We start from the raw sequence: 20,991 nt of genomic DNA on the forward strand, positions 1-20,991 counted from the left end.
GCTCTACACATGAACTCCAGCATTGACTACATTTTTTGTGTACACAAAGTTTACTAAAAAGAAAGGTTTTGAACAACTCACTGTAGCTGTTGTTCTTCCCGGCCGCCGGCATTTTGTCAGTCACAAATAGTCGATCTGTATCACTGAATCATTTCATTATTATATGAGGATTTTTTTTCAAATACAAGGTCAATATTGATTTTCACTAACGACAAAACAACAAATTATCCGTGAATTTGAACCATTCAACACCATAATCATAATATTAGGAGAGGTTCACATGCCTAAATTATACACAGATCTATATCACCACCTGCTGGCGAAGGCTGGGTTAAGACATACTTTTTGTCATTTAAAAGACAAACACAACTGAGAACATGATGTATGAATCTAGTTCTATAGTATCATATTCCCACTGACACTTTACATATACGTATGTAAAATTTAAATTTCAACTAGAATATCTTCCCACGACTCACAACCTCATTATTGTGTCTGTGTTACCTATACATTTTGATTAACAAGATTTTTACCCACTGTGCCACGTTTTTAATGTTTTTAGTTAAGGAAAACGTCTCAGGTTACGTATGTAACCCTGGTTCCCTGAGAGGGAACGAGACGCTGCGTCGCCTTGCCATACTCCCTGCATGCCTGTGATCGACTTGCTTCGGCTTTTCAGAAGCTAACGCGATCTGTGACTGCGGGGCTGCCTTATAGTTTCCTGGTCGATGACGTCACCCGCCGATGACGTCTCGTCTTTCCATTGGACTGATTATACACGTGCTTCACGACGCAATCACGCAGGGCGTTCCCACCGCGTCTCGACGCAGCTCGAGTTCCCTTGAAAGGGAACTTCTGGTGCGCTGTTTATGCAAGTCAAGCCACAGCAGAGAGGTCTTCAGAGACTTGTTTTATGCTATATAAAAGAGCATGTATGGTGATTCTTAGGTCTTCTTAACAGAGCACACATAGGCTAGACCTAATTCTCTGCACATTTTACACATTCTCTGAAGATAAAGTGATGGTAATGTCAGATCGTATCACAGAAGGTATTTCTGGCAATTTCATGTACATGTATATTGTTAAACTAACTAAATAATTAATATTCAAATGATTTATTAAACATTGTGGCTACAATTATACAAAGCTGATAATTTAAGGTGTCCTTGTTACAATGCAGCGGTGCAGAGTTATATTAATTAACTAAATATACCTACTGTAGGGTTAGAGTTAGGATTAAGAATCTTTATAACTCTGTCTTCTTTCATCCTCAGGTCAATGAATCCATCCTTTGCTTAACGAAAAATGGAAAATGGAACATATTTTTACTTGATGTTGTTTGAAAATATTGGGTACATAAAATATACTTTCTTCAGTTTGGGGATTATTTTATACTGTGCTATTATATGCTTTAATGCCTTTATAATTATTGCAATTTGTCTGGAAAGGACTTTACACCTGCCCATGTACATTCTGATTGCATGTTTGTCCATCAACTCTGTGTTTGGAACAGCTGCCTTTTTCCCAAGGTTACTGACAGACTTGCTGTCTGATACACACTTTGTGTCCCGTGAAATATGCTTCTTACAGGCTTTTGTCATTTATTCATATGCATCAAATGAAAATACAACATTAATGTTAATGGCATTTGACAGATATGTAGCAATCTGTAAACCTTTACAATACAACAGCATAATGACTCCCAGGATTTTATCTGTTTTAATAGCTATAAGCTGGATTTATCCAATGCTTTGTATTGGTATTGGTGGTATTTTAAATGCCAGGCTGACTATGTGTGGTAACAAACTGTGGAAAGTGTATTGTCACAACTGGGAAATTGTCAAGCTGTCTTGTGCAAACACTATTATTAATAATGTTTTTGGCTTTTTCACAGTGACCACAACTGTTATCATGCCTTTAAGTTTTATATTATATTCCTATGTTAAAATTCTTTTCATTTGTACAAAAAGTTCACCAGAGTTCAGAAGAAAAGCATATCAAACTTGTATTCCACACATAGTGATCCTTTTAAATTTCTCTATTGCTCTTTTTTGTGAGGTCACTTTGAGTCGGATCACGACTTTGGATCTCCCTCTAAGCCTGTCAATTATTATTTCACTGCAGTTTCTTATTGTTCCACCTATCCTGAACCCTCTTGTTTATGGTTTTAATTTTCCTGAAATTCGCAAAAAAATTATATGTATTATAAAAGCATCCAAATAGATGTGTTTTTGATGTAATAGATACTGGATTAGATTTATAATAAGCATTGTGAGCTAAGTTTATCGTGGAGACCGTTGGTGGCAACGGTCTACTTAGGCTTATGATGCTTTTGGGAAACACAACCCAGAATGTTTATGATATACAGCCAAAAAATCATTGTTTAATCAAACATTGTTTTATCTCCTCTCATATAGCCTCACTCGCACTGATTAGTTTTTCACTTATTTGATTTGTCTGCTATTTAGTCTCATTCGTTTCTTTGCTCCTCTGGATTTGTTGATGTTTCCTGGACTGATTCCGGTTACCAACCTTTATCAACTGGCTTTTTTTGACTACGCTCCCCTGTCTGCCATGTACAGAACCCGGTTTTGTTCATTAAATGTTCTGATCTTTGCTTTTTATGTTTTATTTATTATACTTAAAAAAAAATTGTATATTCGTTTTAGTTTTTTTCATTTTTTTTTTCACAAATGTATGACTTTTGGAAGTGCAATTTGATAAAGCCTACCATTATGTAGTTTTATTAAAGTTGAATTAACATAACCTTCTGTCATTTTTACTCTTCAAAGTTTACACATGCAGGTGTTTATTATGATTAGGCTAATTTATTGATAGCCCCATTAAATAATAATAAGGATAAACAATATTTTAAAAAGTATATAATTATCTAACATATGACTAATTAAAAATTAACATCAAAACATAAAATGCTAAATGGGGGATATCTATAGGTCTATCTAGCATTATAAAAAATAAAAAATAAATGGTTAGAACGTTGTCTCTCAGTTGCTGAATGTCGCGCAACAACGTTGCTACAGCCCTATCTTACAATTCTAAGTTGTAACAATGATGCAGGCACGTAGACAGTTATGGAAGTTTTTTCCTAACATAATTAAAATTCTAATTCAAATGCTTAAAAAGATCAAATAATAAAATCAAAGTCTCAAAACAACTGTTCAAATGATAAATCAAATAGTCAAATTATTAAATAATAAATCAAACTCTCAAAATGGCTGCACAAATGATAAATCAAATGAACCAACATCAAAAATGGCAAGTCAAATGCTCAAACGCACATATCGGGAAATATCGGCCCTTATAGACACCGAGGTCAACAACGTTGCAATTGCAAACCTGCGCGAGGTTCTGAGGCAACTGCAGGTGCAAAGAGTCAGAAGAACACCATTTCCAGGGAGACCAAGTCAAAACATTCCACCAGAGACCATCGAGACGTATCTAATGCGAGGTATAAAGGCTGCGGAAATCGCAAGATTGTTTGGCGTTTTGGAGATGACTATACGTTGTCGAATGCGTGAATATGGAATAAGGTAAGTCAAATATGGAACTTTTTGTGCGTTATCACTAATTTGCAGGGGGTGCTGCAAAACAGTAAGTTAGTTATTGGAGAAATGATTCACCGAATGATCACGTAAGCACTAACGTCACGTCTGATCAGAGATTTTCTGTCAGAAAAATGTCAGTGCTGTTTGCTTTTAATTAAAAGCCCTTAGTCTTTGTAAGGGACCAATTGTAACCAAATACGTCTACGTTCCTAGCTCTTCAAGGCCCAGTTTCATAGACAGGGCTTAGTTTAAGCCAGAACTTGGATATTTAAGCAGCTTTATAAAAATTCCTTAGATAAAACATTACTGGTGTGCATCTTGAGACAAAACAATGACACTGGCATATTTCAAGATATGTCAGTGTAAGTTATTTTCAACTCGAATTAGCATTTTAGTCTGGGACTAGCTTAAGAAAAGTCTATGAATCCAGCTGTAAATGTACTGTATTAGAGACACTAGAAGTTAATGAAGTCCCATAAAACTTGCTTGCTTCAAATTGTTCTTTCTAAATGAATTGAACTAGTTCCTGTCTTTGTGGCTTACACTTTGTTTTTCGTTTAATTGCCATGCCATTGTTTCCCCATTATTGCAGAGTGTCTGACCTATACACAGACATATCAAATGATGATCTGGACAGAAGTGTAGCAGAAATCCAGAACCTCTACCCCAACTCTGGCTACCGTATGATGCATGGCCACTTGAGCTCAAGAGGTGTTAAAGTACAAGGTAAGACTTGTTCATCTTAATGTAAAATAATGATTATTGCATATAATTGGTCATACTTCTACAGTAGTACACTACATCCTTATGCATCGCTATCTGCTAGGACTTTTACGTGCTTTTCCCTAATCACTGAAGTGATGTCGACGTCCAGGTTGGCAGTAGCATGAGCCGTCAGGCAAGTGTTATTTAAATAAACTCCTGATGTACTTACAAACTTTCCAATGCCTCGTTTTATGAGTACAGAACCTATTTGTACTACTGTATAAGTTTGGTACCATTCTGGGCATTATTAGTGGGGTAATTTACGAGATACATCCTTGGATCCATTAGCGCCTGCACTAAGCCATTCGGCTGATCCCAGACAGCAACATAGTGTCGGCCCAGATCCGGCCCACATCTGGACCGTGTGAAATCCACATGAACCAGATTTGGGCCAGATCTGGGCTGATACTATGTTGCTGTCTGGGATATCTCTAAATAAGTTTTAATAAACTTTCATAATGTTCAACCAAGGGAAAAAAGGGTGTTTGGCTCGCGGTCATGGTGCAAAGGACCCTAGGTTGATTTTACTCTGAACCATCCCTTTAACACCTTGTTATTAGATTGTTATTTTAGTTAATCACCTAATAGAACAATGACCTATATAACCTCAACACAGATTTAAATAATAAAAAAAAGGTTAAACAAAAACAAAACTAAATTTCGTTCACTCTGAACGTAAAATACCCCGAATTTTCCAAAAGTGAGATGTTTTCTCAAATGAACATATCAGTTCATAAACTCAGTCCCAAAAGTCCATGAGCTGCTTAATTCAGTTGTCCAATTCCATCCCAGGTGAGAAAAAATAAATTGATGTGACATTCTACTCCTAACGTTCAAAGATGAGCAAGTTCAGTTTCTGTTTCTCTTTCAACTGGGAAATCAAAGGATTCGTTAAACGGGCGGCTCGCCAGTCCAACCCCACCAATAAGCATACAGTAAAGGCTGAGACAATCCACAATCCAGGGATGATTCACACGTCGTTCGATTCACATGCAGAGTGGATCTGTCATGATGGAAACACGGAAACAGTATGCGAGTAAAACTCTCTCTTTATTGAACAATAGAAATGATGATAGGTGCAGTCCAGAGAGAAACAGGAAAGTGGCGCAGGGACTTTGATGGTCAGATGGGTGCCGTGATGAGAAGTGCTGATGAGACGTGACGAATCCAGAGTGAACATCCACAGGAACAGGAACACGAACAGGAACGAAGAAGGCACAAGACTGGAACGAAGACGGGATCAAACACAACCGGGACTCACAAACAACGATCTGACAAAGGAGATGAGAAAGTGGTGAGTATTTAAAGGTGATGTGATGAGCTGCAACTGGTGATTTTGATTGATGGATCGTTGATCAGTGCTGATGAGTCGGCACGCCCACACACACATAAACAACGAGCACGAGACGAGAAGGAAGAATAGGATTTATGAACCGTGACAGGATCACATTCATCAACGGGCCTAATTACGGTTTCCATTTTACACTTAGGGCTGTATTTGCCATTAATACTGCACCAAATAAACAATAATTTGATGTAACACACTTAATATGACCTTGAATGGACCTTATTGAACCATACTGAAATGAAAATTAATGAAAGCTATATTAACTCACCAAGGAACTCGTTTACATGTACGTCGGAAGAAGGGAAGTTCCAGATGATACATGTTCCAAAATGTCACTCAAACATACACTGCTTGTCTCTGAACCCTTCGTTAGCGATATACATACACACACGTCATATTAGCTTTAAGCTAGTGCTAATATTGCGTCATTAACATACGGTCAACACACAATGTGAACAATCACATCACTGCAACTCGTTTTAACAGCTACTTATTTCTACATCATCGTCATATAAATGATTTAGAGACAATTTAAACAATTCTTACATCAGTTCTCACTCAATTTGGAGCTTTAAATCTCCCGGAGCAGCAACAAGCATCCGCTTGCGTCAGAGATTCACAGAGAAAATAAAGATCTAGAATGCGCGGCTCTCTAAAAGTGCCGTGATAGTGGACACTTCAATGACGTCACTCAAAATGCGATCTCATTGGAGGCTTTGCAAAGGAAAATAACGCTATTGGACATATTTATACTATTCAATATTTTATATTTCTCTATTTTTATATCATTAATTAATTTGTTTGCAGTCTTATATTTGCTCTGTCAGCAGCTTCCATACTTTTAATCTGTTATTTAATTTGAAGTTCATTCTGTCTCTGCCAGTACCCACTGGTAACCTTGGTTACATAAGCTCTTTTAGGAGACTCGCTCTCTCTTGGTGCTTGAAGCACACAGGGGAAAAGATTGCGGCAACACTGACAGGGAATGTGCAGCCTGTAGTGTGCACTCACTCTCGTTGAAGGCGCAGCTCTTACCAGCTGTAATAACAGCTTTTTAGCGCTCTGAAAAAGCTCACCGTCACCAGCTGTAAGAACAGCCTTTTAGCACTCAGTGAAGGCGCACACACACAAACGAGAGGACTCGATCACCGCTGTAGCACCGTCACACCAACACCAATGAAGAGAAAGCTTCTTCCTTGAAGAACTGGCTCTTTTAGAGAACAGTGCTTGCAGATTAGAGACAGGAACAAATGAACCGCTCGGCTCAGAAACGAAAACCTGAAGATGCGATGCACCTGCTGCTCATTATATGTGCGTGCCGTGATGCAGCACGGCTGATGCAATTATCGCATGCCAATGTGCATTGGCTTGTTTTAGTAACACTCAAAATAGATTGGCCTCTCCACCAAGATTCCTATTCGTCGGTCACCGACGTGACGTCGAGAGTGACCGACTGAAAGGGAGCCATGGTTCCCTAAGAAGAAATGAACCATGGAAGACAATATGGGGATCTGTCCATAGAGTGGACTTTTAAATGATAACATCACTTGTAAATGATAAGAAGTTTACTGACATTTTTCATTTGTTCTGGGTAAATTCCAAGGAACAAAAACAGTTTTATACTTCTTTGCAAAGATGGTGGGATTGTGGCCAGTTCAATATTAAAAAATTGTGTCAAAAGTACACTCTTACAGTATGCCTCATTTCCACCGAGTGGTACGGTACAGTACAGTTCAGTACAGTATACAATTTTTGGCGTTACCGTTGTCAGAAGTTGGTTGTGAATGGTACCCTAATTCCGAACCGTACAGTACCAATTTTTCTGGGACCCTTCCGTTAGGGTACCTAGCACAGCAGTCCGGTACTAAAGGGTGGAGCTAGACTCACTGCAGAACATTGATTGGTTGCCAGAGAATCGTCACTTGCGCGTACTACAAGGGGAATGACAATGCAAAAGGTGCCATTTTTTCATACATTTGAAACACAATACAGTTTCTTCTTGTGACAAACAGTCACATGCGGAGAAGCAAGAACAAGATCTGCTGTATGCCCTCCATTGTTTTTTACAGTCGCTTTCTTCGTCGTGCGAAAATGACATCAATCGCTACTTTCCGGCATACACCACGCCTATCAAGTAAGTCAAGTCAAGTCAACTTAATTTATATAGCGCTTTTAACAATATAGATTGTTTCAAAGAAGCTTTACAGTGATAATAGGAAATTAAAGTAACAGAGATTGTTTTGGCTTTACAGCAGCTCTAGAATAAAGTTATTGTCCAGCTAAAGTTAGTTTTGATTGATTCACTTCCGTCGCAACGAACATTAGTTATTATGATATTAGTTACACTCTGTGCAAACTTTATAAACGCGAACCTGTGATAATGCTGATGGTGTGAACATGCGTATTATGTGTTTAGTCTATAGGTATGCGCGTTTAAATATATATGTGTGCAGGCGTGTAGTCCTTCTTTATAAAACCAACCCTCAACAAACTACTTGTCTGGCCTTAAAATTTATAATTCATAATTTTGATCGCTTCCGCATAGCCACGCGAACCGGAATTATCCCGACCACGTTTTATCTGTACAGAGATAAAGGGAAGCGAAGGAGGCCTTCACAGGGGAGAGACTAGTTGACACTTCAGACTGCATTGTCGTCAGTGGTGTAGTGGTAAAAAAAGAGGTGGGTAAACTATAAATTCTGGTGGACCACAACTTGATCACCCGGTAAGGTGGGCCACTGCCTACCGGTGTATATGTATCCTGATGACATCGCTATAGGCTATCATTTGATGGTACTACCAAGGGTATCACTGGTTGTTCCCTCATCATAGGTCACAAAATCACTATTCAATTCATACATTAATCGAAGTTCTTGTTAAAGAGACTCAAGAAGGAATAATATGGTTGAAATCTATAAAGTTTACTAAATGACAAAACAGAGAGAACAAAAATATTTAAGAGAGATAGAGAGGGAGGCTTATACCCAGGGCTTCCAATGCACTTGAACATAATGATAGGGATTTGGGGTTATTTTCATAGTCGATTAATCTGTTGAATATTTCCTCGATTAATTGATTAGTTGTTTGGTCTATCAGTAAAATGTGGATCAGTGTTTCCCTGTAGAGGGAAAAGTCTTTAACCTGGTGCAGGCTTGATTCCCTCTGAATGTCTTGTACAGTTGGGTTTTGACATGCTCATTACATTAAACCAGCTGCATCCTGCATGTAATGAATTGTTTAAAAAAAACTTTAAAATATTTTTTTTTGTCTAGTTTGAATGATTTTCTGTTGCGGCTGCGATCAAGTTTAATTCTCGCGCAGCTTGTATAGTAACGAGCGTGTGTTTTCTGCTCCGTGTGTGCCGTTCTCTTTGTTCCGTGTGTGTGTGTGTGTGTGTGTGTGTGTGTGTGTGTGTGTGTGTGTGTGTGTGTCGGCACGCTGCGCTCTCTGCTCAACGTTCTGCTCTGTCATTAACGGCCCAAATGCTCGAATCATGTACCAATCGGCGATCACGCACTGGAAAAGCAAAGTCCGCTCAAATAACGTGAAATTTAGAGGTGGATAAACGCAATTTGAGGTGGATAAACGCACTTTGGAGGTGGGCAAACACTATTTCCGAATTTTGGGAGGTGCGTAAACGGCGTTTACGTGCGTTTAGCCTCCACTACATCCCTGATTGTCGTCGTGTCAAGGCGCAGGTCCTTCATCAGATCTGGATACGGCCTGGATCCAGTGGACTGCGGTAAACCTCGGGATAAAGTCAAGTCAAGTCAAGTCATCTTCATTTATATAGCGCTTTTAACAATGTAGATTGTTTCAAAGCAGCTTTACAGAGATAAACATATAATTTAAGGTAACAGAGATTGTTTTGGCTTTATAGCGGTTCTTTAATAAAGTTATTTTCCAGCTAAAGTTAGTTTTGATTGATTCGCTTCCGTCGCAACGATCATTTGTTATTAAATTAGGGGCCGCTAAGACGACACCATTCTCTCTACACAAACTTTAAACGCGAACCTGTGATAAACGCTGATGGCGTTCATATGCGCATTACAATTTGGTTCTATAGTTATGTGCGTTTGAATATATGTGCGCAGGTTTGAAATTTCCTACAAACCAAGCCTAATCAAAGGACTGGTCTTTCCTTATAAATTTTGATTAATTTTATTTTATTTTGTCACTTCGGGGTAGGTACGCAAAACTAATTTTCCCAACAACGCTTTATCTGTAGAGTGGTAAAGGGATCCTCCATAGGGAGAGACTAGTTGGCACTTCAGCACTGCGTTGTCCAGGCGAAGGTCCTTCGTCAGAACTGGATACGGCCTGGATCCGGCAGGCTGCGGGAAAACCTCGGGATAAACAAAGACACTAAAATTAGCGTAGATGCCATTCTTCTTATGATGTAACGAGTACATCAGGATTTATGGGAAGTGTTCCCGGTTCCGGCTGACCTAATCTATGCAGCCTAACATTAAATTATAGAAGTCTATAATGTATTATGTGAATGCTAGGTCAAAGAGATGTGTCTTTAATCTAGCTTTGAATTGACAGAGTGTGTCTGCTTCCCGGACAATGGTAGGAAGACTGTTCCAAAGTTTTGGTGCTAAATAGGATTAGCGTGTTTCTCTCGCGGCAAATTGCGGCCGCTACAGCACTCAAAATTTGCCAATGGTAACCGCAGAACGATCGCGGGACATCAATAACATACATTCAATAAACATACATATGCAGATGTACTTACATCAAGGCATAAACGCATTATACAGAGCATAGACAAGCGTGCAGAGATGAACATTCACCAAATCGTCTTCCTGCGTGTCACACTATAATCAGTCGTGTGGCCAACAACTTTGGTTCCTAGGACAGGCTTTCGTACAGTATCCTAATTGCGTGCATTGACTGAATGTGTTAAGATTTGATTAATGCATTGCAGGTGTCCGGTTTTGATTTGGAGGATATGGTAGTGGACATTGGTTACTGGTTCAAGGGTAGCACAAATCGGAAAGAATACCTGACAGGTATGCATGTTTGATACTATTAAGTGTAATATTGAAATGCTGAGCTGTAGAAAATAAATGATATGGAATTAAATGTCTGAAAAAGAGTTCTCTTACGAGTGGTTCTCTCGTATTGCGTAAGCTAGCTTACGCTGCGGGAAAGTCTCCTTTCTCGAGATACTGAAGCCAAAAATTATCCTTAATTTTTATAAACTTTGTCAACGCAGTGCGGCAGCCTGCAGACCTAGGGCAGGCGAATCGCGTGCCCATTGGCTGCTCTGCGGCAACTGCAGCAGCCTATGGCTGAGCCTTGCGCGTGACGTCACGTCCAATGAGCGCGCTTGGCGCGCTTAATGCGTCACAGCCCGTCATTAGGGGTGTGGCTTAGCGTATATAAGCAAGGAACAGAGGCTGCTTCACTGATTTCTGTCTCTTCAGCGAAGCTCTTCGCATCGCTGATCTCCGAGGAAGCCGCCGTCGAATCAAGTGACCAGCACGCCGAGGATTTCAGCCTGAGGACGCCGGCCGCTCGCCGCCTTCAGCCTTCCCTGCCTGCTGCGCCATCCGGCATATATATCCTTTCATTGCTCTGTGTTGTGTGTTTGTGTGTCCGCCGCGACACACCTGCATCTAAAAGAGCGCGAGGCGTTGTTTCAAATGCCTCGCTCATCCTGTGGCTCGTGCAGAGCCGCGCTCAGCGACGGAGACCGCCACGTGGTGTGCACTCTCTGCCTGGGCTTCGACCACGCAGCCCGCGCTCTCTCCGAGGGCGGCTGCGATCAGTGTGAGGAGTTACCGATGTCGACCCTACGGGCTCGACTCGCTAAGTTCGAGGAACCTCCACCTTCTCCGGCCACTTCTTCCGGGCCACGTAAGAAGAAACGTCGCTCCCAAAGGCCGCCGGAACAGGACGCTACAGCTGAGCGCTCGCCGGAACCTCTCCCGCGAGCCTCGCTCTCTCCTTCCCCCCCACCCTTCACCGACGCGCAGCTGCCGGCCTCTGCCCGCACTGCCGTCGTCCTGGGGGATGATGCAGATGATGCCGCTGACAGCTGCTCTCTGCTCGCATCGGACAGTGAGGACTGGTCGGGCTCTCACCGCTCCGCCCCCTCGACTTTGGAGTCTACTAGATCACGTGCTAGTGTGGACGCGGAGCTTCTCCGCCTCCTCACTCAAGCGGTCGAGAGAATGGGACTGGATTGGTCCCCACCTAAGGAGCCGGAGCCCAATCGCCTTGACGGGTGCTTTCTACCTAGCCGCCGCCCTGTGCCTGCCTCTAGGTCAGCACCCTTCCTGCCTGAGCTCCACACCGAGCTCTCTAAATCCTGGAACGCTCCGTTCTCCACCAGACTCCGCTCGCCAGTCTCCTCGGCTCTCTCCCAGGTGGACGGAGCCGCCGAGAACGGCTATAATGCTATCCCCGCCGTTGAGGAAGCTGTGGCAACGCACCTTTGCCCGCCGTCTGCTAGATGGCGCTCAAAGTCTGCCCTGCCGTCTAAAGCCTGCAGGACCACCTCAGCTCTCCTCAGCCTCAGCCCACACTTCCGTGCCCACACCTACTCGCTGCTCGCTCTGTCACTCAGTTACCTCAAGTTGCTACGGCTCAAGCCGCAGGGATATTAAGTGTAGGAAAAGTGGCCACTCCCGTGTGCTCACTGCCTCACACAGACCAGGTTCCCATGGCAACGCGTCCAGAGCGCTATCTCTTAAAGCGGAAACTTTCCGCTCGAGCATCAAGTGCAGAAAATGTGCCCACAGCATTGTGCTCACACCTGCCCACTACCCGCTCTGCCAGACAGGTTGCAAACCTCATAAAGCTCCCAAACACTGGCCGTGTCATAAGTGCAAATCCCGCGCCAGCTCACGAGCACGCGCACCCACTTTCAGACACCATTATCCCCACGCCGCTCTCGCGCCTGGGTTATTTGGCAGCAGCTCACGCTCCATCGTCCGAGATCGAGCTTCTAAAATCTGCACAGTCGGCCAGCCCTGTTCTTCTGCCCTCGTGTCCGAGCATCGGCGGCGCGCGCGCCGCTCCATCCTCTCTGGTACAGGTTCCCCATCCCGCGCAACGCGGCGATCTGAACCCGGAGACCATTCGACCCCTAGCTATGCATGCAAAAGCATGGGAAGCTATTCAGGGCGCGTCAGAATGGGTGCTCAACACCATAAGACACGGCTATTCGCTCCAATTTGCTCGTCGCCCTCCGCGCTTTCTAGCGCAGATGGAAACGAAAGTGAGTTTGGAAACAGCGTATCTGCTTCAAGCAGAAATAGCAAAGCTGCTGCGAAAAGGGGCCATAGAACAAGTTCATCCTTCCTCGAGCGAGTCAGGCTTTTACAGCCGTTACTTCCTCGTTCCCAAGAAGGACGGAGCATTAAGACCTATTTTAGATCTGAGACATCTGAACAAGGCTCTCATGAGACGGCCGTTCAGGATGATTACAACCAGACAGATCCTTGCGCAAGTTCGCCCAGGAGACTGGTTTATCTCTCTCGATCTGAAAGACGCGTATTTCCAGATCCAAATAACTCCCCGTCACAGGCCATTCTTGAGATTCGCCTTCGACGGTCGAGCTTATCAATACACAGTCCTGCCGTTCGGCCTGTCTTTAGCACCCCGTACATTTACGAAATGCATGGACACGGCTCTCGCTCCCCTGAGGAGTCAGGGAATGCGAATTCTGAACTATCTGGACGATTGGCTCGTTCTAGCGCAGTCAGAGACAGAACTTGTGTCTCACAGAACAGCGCTACTCGACCACCTGGAGGGTCTGGGTCTAGCGGTCAACTGGACCAAGAGCTCGCTCTCGCCCCGGCAGTCAATTTCCTTTCTCGGAATAGAACTAGACTCGGTGGCAATGACGGCCAGATTGTCGGAGCAGCGCGTGCGCCGCATTCAGCGCCTCGCTGCATCCTTCAAAGAAGGCAACCAGGTTCCCCTGAAAGCATTTCAGCGCATTCTGGGGCATATGGCCTCAGCTGCAGCAGTGCTTCAGCTGGGTTTACTGCGCATGCGCCCGCTTCAACGCTGGCTGAAAGCGCGCGTATCCCATCGAGCCTGGGCGACCGGCGGCTCGCTAATCAGAGTGACTCAGGTCTGTGTCTCAGCCCTGCAGCCCTGGCTAGCAGCCGAATGGTATCACACTGGAGTGACTATGGGAGTGGTTTCACACCGGAAAGTTGTCTCAACAGACGCGTCCAACCTAGGTTGGGGAGCGCTCTTCGAAGGCAGACCGGTCTATGGCCACTGGTCAGACCAGGAGAATCTCCTACACATAAACTGTCTAGAGATGCTTGCGGTCGAGAAAGCGCTCATGCACTTCTTCCCATTCCTCCATGGTCACCATGTTCTAGTCCGCACGGACAACACTTCAGTAGTGGCCTATGTGAACCGCCAGGGCGGTGTCAGATCAAAGCAACTCTGCGCCCTGACGGAACGCCTCCTCGTATGGGCTCAGCACTCTCTGCGCTCTCTGAGAGCATCGCATGTGCCTGGCCATCTGAACGAGGGCCCCGACAGACTGTCCAGGGACAACGTTCCCCCTGGGGAGTGGTCTCTACACCCCCAAACAGTCCAGTCGCTGTGGCGCCGCTTTGGCAGAGCGAAAGTCGACCTCTTTGCGTCAAAAGACAACGCACACTGCCCAGTGTTCTTTTCAAAGAGCGAGGACGCGCTGGCCCAGACATGGCCCAGCGGCCCGCTATATGCGTTTCCACCGGTCTCTCTGCTGCCTCAGGTCATCGAGAGAGTCAGGAAAGCGCGCCACACAGTGCTCCTCATAGCCCCGTTCTGGGAGAACAAAGCTTGGTTCCCGGAACTCATACAATTGGCAGACTCAGCCCCCTGGCCGATTCCGGTGCGGAGAGACCTTCTCTCTCAAGCCCACGGCTCGATTTGGCATCCACACCCAGAGCACTGGTCTCTGCATGCGTGGAGCCTCAACAATTACATGCTGATCTACCAGAAGGGGTGATGAACACGATCATACAAGCTAGAGCTCCCTCCACGAGGCGGCTCTACACGTCTAAATGGTCGGTGTTTAACAAATGGTGCACTACCAGAGGGCTTAATCCACAGACATGTGGGGTCTCGCACGTATTGTGCTTCCTTCAAGAGCTACTGGACGCGGGCAGGTCCCCCTCCACGCTCAAGGTCTATGTCGCGGCCATTTCAGCGCTCTCTGTCTCAGAGCCGGGCCGCGCATTAGGAAGGAATGAGTTTGTCATCCGCTTCCTTAGAGGAGCGAGGAGGATGAACCCCCCGCGACCCCCTTCGGTTCCTATGTGGGATCTTTCACTGGTCTTAGACGCACTGAAAGCACATCCCTTTGAACCCTTAGAAACTGTGGATATGAAATACCTCACGCTCAAAACCGTTTTTCTGATAGCTCTGTCTTCAGTAAAACGTGTGGGAGACCTTCATGCGTTATCCACTAACGCTGCGTGCCTCGAGTTCGGACCCTATAACTCTAAAGTTATTCTCAGACCGAGGCATGGGTACGTCCCCAAAATTCTGGGCACTCCCTTCAGAGCGCAGGTCATTTCCCTTTCAGCCCTGCCGAATGCTGGCTGCGAGGCAGATAGTAATCTCCTCTGCCCAGTTAGAGCGCTAAAAAGCTATATTTCACGCTCCGCCGCCTTCAGGCGTTCAGAGCAGCTCTTTGTTTCGTTTGGTGGGCGCACCAAGGGTCTCGCCGCCTCGAAACACACCCTGTCCAGATGGATAGTTGATGCTATCGCAGCTGCTTACGCATCTAAAAACCTGCAGTGCCCTTTGGGCATTCGGGCACACTCCACCAGAGGCATGGCCTCATCGTGGGCGTGGTCCAGTGGGATTCCCATTCATGACATTTGTGCGGCGGCAGGCTGGGCCTCCCCCTCCACATTTGTTAGGTTTTACAACCTGGAAGTTCCCGCTTTGCAGGCCAAAGTGCTATCAGTCTAAGTCTCGCGTAAGCCAGCCCACTGTCTGTGCGCGGGCTATGTTGCAGATTTAGCTCTACTGGTTGAGCTACACTATGTGGGAAGTGTTAGTTGGACCGGCTGTGCCGCTCCCTGCCCCATATTATGTGCTTGTGTACTGTGGTATCTTGGCCGCCCAGCTCCGCTTCGCGTTCCCTGGACCCCCCCCATGGGATTCATTCAGGATGCTGGGCGCGCGCACGGCGTTGACAAGGGTGTTCCCGCAGCGTAAGCTAGCTTACGCAATACGAGAGAACCTCTCGTAAGAGAACGTACTCGGTTACTAACGTAACCTCTGTTCTCTCTAGAGAGGGAACGAGTATTGCGTAACCCGCCGTGCTCTCGCCACGAGCTCATTTCGCTTCATGCGACAGAAACCAGTGAAGCAGCCTCTGTTCCTTGCTTATATACGCTAAGCCACACCCCTAATGACGGGCTGTGACGCATTAAGCGCGCCAAGCGCGCTCATTGGACGTGACGTCACGCGCAAGGCTCAGCCATAGGCTGCTGCAGTTGCCGCAGAGCAGCCAATGGGCACGCGATTCGCCTGCCCTAGGTCTGCAGGCTGCCGCACTGCGTTGACAAAGTTTATAAAAATTAAGGATAATTTTTGGCTTCAGTATCTCGAGAAAGGAGACTTTCCCGCAGCGTAAGCTAGCTTACGCAATACTCGTTCCCTCTCTAGAGAGAACAGAGGTTACGTTAGTAACCGAGTACGTTTTCAGTTGTGGGGCTGAACAAAACCAAGAGAAAAAGCAGTCTAGCATTGGATGGCACCCTGTCATCAATAATGACCAGATGGCCAATCTGTAGCCCTGCTTCAAATGGGAGGCCCCCTCAGATATCACCAAGGCCTCCAAGAAGGCCACAGGCCAGTATAACCATGCCCACAGATCATAGACAAGGACTTTACCCAACTTCTGATCTGCATCTGATACTGATTTTGCCTAATTTTTTTGTTATTTTTGTAATGCATTCATCTGTTTTATTGCTTGAAAAGGTTGTACTGTTTAAGCACTTTTTTTGTTGCACTTTATTTGTTTCTGATGGACCATGTGGTGGGAGGCTTTGAATGAAGAATAATGTCCCTCCCTAATCATTAAGTGCTCTTAAGAATACAATTATTCACAGCATAGGCTAGGTTTCAGTTAAGAATTAGTTTAATACCATTCTAATCAAAATATCAATCAACCTACCTAGGTCAAATCTTAACCCTCTGGGGTCTGAGGTGTTTTTGGGGTCCTTGAGATGTTTTGACATGCCCTGACATTTGTGCTTTTTTTCAGTTGCTTATAAACATATTAATGGCAAAGGTGTAATTACACTCTATTTAGCACAAACAGGGCTACCATAATATGTGAGCAACATGTGTGTACATGTTTGTATTTTTGAGAGAATAATGTTTATGCATGGTTATTGAAAAAACTAAAAATGAAAGTTTCTGAAATAAGGCCACAAAACACATACTATATATGTGTCCATAAGACTTCTGAATAATGCGTTATGTCGCCTAGAGTTTTTTCTTCAAAATGATGTGAAAATCATTCTGCCTAATCATTCACATAAAACAATACATTGATTTAAATTTTGTAAGACACTTTTTGTTTGGAAAGGCAATATGCGCAGGGGCGTCAACGATCCAACACCATCATGAATATTGAGTGGTTCACACCTGAGGAGACAATGCCCCCGCATAATGGGGCTGCATACATAATGCGCCTTTCATTCAGGTGTGTGACTGAGCCACAAGAAAGAATGCAAGGACAAAATATGTATGTATATATATATATATATATATATATATATATATATATATATATATATATATTAGGGATGGGACGATTACCGGTTTCACTATAAACCACGATAAAATGTACTGACGGTTAGTATTATCGTTTAAAATATAATTATCATTAAAACCGAGTTTGATAATCGCGATTTTAATAACTCACTGTAAGTCCTGTCCAGCCAGCATCAGTGTGGCGCAGGCGCAGCGCACAATGTTGTTCTTTTTTATTCGAGAAGGAATGGCGTAAGGCAGTGACCGTGCTCGGGAGATTTTTCAGCCTTTTAAGAGGACCAAATCTGAGGTGTGGTCATATTTTGGCTTTTACAAAAGTCCCGAGTGAAACTTAATCGAGGATGGTCACTACAATAGGGGGGAAACACTTCAGATCTGCCGAGTCGTCTTGTGTGACCATCACCCACTGTTTATAGCGAACACAAGGCAAGTTAACTTTGACCTCAATACCAAAACTACGTCTGGGAAATAATTGGGCACAAAATGTTGTTTTGAGTTGAAATATTTGATCTCACTCACTTGAAATAAACGTGAAGCTTCCGCGGAGAAAAGTTTGCAGCAAGTGGCTTTGAGCCAAAGACAAACGAACAAGTTCAAACAAGACTATTAAGAGTGACATTTAAGGGGTAATAATGTATATCATTGTACACTTATTACACTTATTACACCGATTTTATTAATTTTTTTACCACATAATTACGGGGACATACTGAATTGAGATTAATGTTTTAAATCTTACCTATTTATAAATCCATTTTGTACAGCATACAAAACAATCGTCCAAAAACGGAGACGCAAGTCAGCAAGTTGTATTTGAATGAAACGAGAGAGCGCGTCCGCTGCAATACATGGATGTGCGCTGTGTTATAATGCGTTGCTATTGACGACGGTCATTATAAGGAAGGAAATGCCACAGAATATAATCTTGCTTAAAAAAGTGCATAGAGCTGCTTGTTTTATTTGTTGTTTGTTGATTTTCAAATATTGAACTGTTTTTAGTGTGAGTATCAGTTCTTTTTGAACACTTTCATCTCGTTTTAACAAAACCGTGATAATATTGATAATCACGATAATTTTGGTCACTATAATTGTGATATGAAATTTTCATACCGTGGTTCACAGTTGGAAACACTGTTGTTTTTTTTCACAAATTGTGCTGGCAAATTGTATAATATCCAAGGTAAACATTTCTAGTAATTGTGCAGTTAATTGTTCTCATACTGTATTTTCAGAAAGTTTTGGAATATATTCTCTACCCAAATGTGTCACTAATAAAACACAATAAAAATCATTTAAAGAGAATGCTTATATTGACCTTTTAAGATTTTGTTTACATCTATCCTTGTATATATATATATTTTTGCTATTTTATTAAAAAGGTTATACAATTACAACAACAATTAAAATTGTAAGAATATTTCCAGTGTAATTTTTCTTTGTAAAAACTAAAGTATACATTTTATCATATTTATTTCAAAGTTAAGGATTCATTAGTTTGAATAAAGCTTACATTGGAACAAACACTATAATAACATCTTAGTTGATGACTTTATTTTTGACATAACATAATATATATATATAACATATGAGCAGAAATTGGCAACATTATAAGCTTATTTGATGTGTGCCAGTATTTTACAGTAAAAACTTTATAATCTATCCGATTTTTGTAGTCGATTTTTACTCATCTCAGTATAGCAATAGAGTTTGGTGAAAGCTGTTCATTCATTCACACACAATAACGCAATTCATTTTTAAACAGTATTTTTGCCAGCTGTAGCTACACAACAGCGCACATCTGTTCATTCATTCATTCATACACTGAAACACGATTTATATTTAAACAGTCTTTTTGCGTGTACAGTGCGATTAGAACAAAGCAAATATAGAACTGACCTATTCCTCAGCTTGATACCTTGCTCCTCGAAATGAAACTTCCAGCACTTCTGAGGTAAATTTTCCAGGATTATTATTAAGATAGTATTATTCCTCACAGCGTCGTAAAGTACACAAGTCTGAAAGTGAACTCGCGGTGTGTGTTATCCAGCTCATGTGGGAGTTTCACAGGTTTGCATGGATCGCCTCAGATCATTTGCGTTTGAATAGCGCGCGCTCTCCGTGGGCGGGGTCACATTAAAACTTAATGAGATGAGATGAGAACGACTGACATCTCTCTCTTTTCATACATATTACATAAACTGAGAATATTTGTTCTTTATATAAATTACTTAATTTAAAAGAAGAGAATTAAAGTTTCATGCCTGTGTCTGTATGCCTGTTTGACTGAGTATTCACTGAGTTATGGTTCATTTTCGGACGCGTTTCAGAATTGACTTCACTAACAGAGAGAAGGCTGAAATTGCATCATGTTTATTTTTCTTTATTTGGCAAAAAGCACAACACTTTGTTTTTATTGTGAGTATACACAAAAATAATACACACTTAACAGGATCGAATGATGTATGAAACTTGTTTGTAAGATCAAAGTCAACAGAGTATTTTGAGTCTCTTTTGCACTGATAAGAAAAAAAGCGAGCCTATCGCGCCGGCGTGATTGTCGACCCCAGGGGGTTAAACACTGGTCTATGAATAAGGCTTTATTGTGGTACATAGGCAGTCATTTAGGCACAACAATAGTTTTCTGGTTGAATGTTCAGCTCAAGTCTAGAAGGCCCTACAAGTCATGATGCCGAACATGAATCAGAATAAGTTCAGGTATTGCACATCTTTAGCAGACCACCCAAAAATCCACTAGAATGCAGGAAATCACATCCACTTAATCCAAAATTTCCTGGGGGTGGACCTTCAGCTATGTCTGCTTCACAGAATGTAACCAATATTGTCCATCTCCAGTAGGCTGCCCCTATCAACAGCTTTGGGCCTCCCCACAAACCACCAGAATGCAGGGTACAACATGGGTACAACATCAAATTAATTCCAATTCTCTGATATCTGAGCCACCAACTTGAGTGGCTGCATGCACACGATAATTTTGATCATCCCTGACAAAATCTCACTCCAAGGTTTTTTTAAAAGTTGGCAGGTATGTCATTGCCATAGAAACCAATGCAGATATTCCGGAAAACGAAAGAGCTGCATGGACACACAAATCGGATCTGAACAGTTGCGATACACAGCGTGGACATCATTTTAGATCAGATTCCAATCGGATACAAAAATAATCGGATTTGGACTGACAGTGTGAACGTAGCCATGTGAGCTACTTTACGTCAATATTTTAGCCATAGTCAACGCTTCATTTACACATGTGGTTGATGAACTGATGCTGTGCCTATCTCAACCACAATTTTTTATAGGCAGTATGTTGTTAACCGAGTTTCTTTTGTGAGTGCTGCGCTCATTTTGTTTACATTTCTCCTCGAGAGACTGCACGAGCCTCAGCAGTGCAACCTTGTTACCATCAGAAATACATTTATTATCCACTATCGATCGCAACTTACAAAAAAATAAAAAATAAAATCAGAATAATATCTTGTTTTACTGATTCCCAACTCGGTAAACATATAGATCTCATCGGGCCTAACAACTTTC

The 20,991-nt window shown here is 42.9% G+C and overlaps 1 protein-coding gene across 1 annotated transcript; it reads left to right on the plus strand.

Moving 5' to 3' along the window:
- Positions 1 to 1,305: 1,305 nt before the first annotated feature.
- LOC309506757 (olfactory receptor 6N2-like) lies at positions 1,306 to 2,223 on the plus strand (the record flags this gene model as incomplete). Its single annotated transcript, XM_082180716.1, has 1 exon — positions 1,306 to 2,223. The coding sequence occupies one exon, from the start codon at positions 1,306 to 1,308 to the stop codon at positions 2,221 to 2,223; it is 918 nt and encodes a 305-aa protein (XP_082036842.1).
- Between the last annotated feature and the right edge of the window lie 18,768 nt (positions 2,224 to 20,991).

This window comes from Leuciscus leuciscus (genome assembly GCF_965113295.1).
Source record: "Leuciscus leuciscus genome assembly, chromosome: 9".
In the NCBI taxonomy this organism is placed as follows: Eukaryota; Metazoa; Chordata; class Actinopteri; order Cypriniformes; family Leuciscidae; genus Leuciscus; species Leuciscus leuciscus.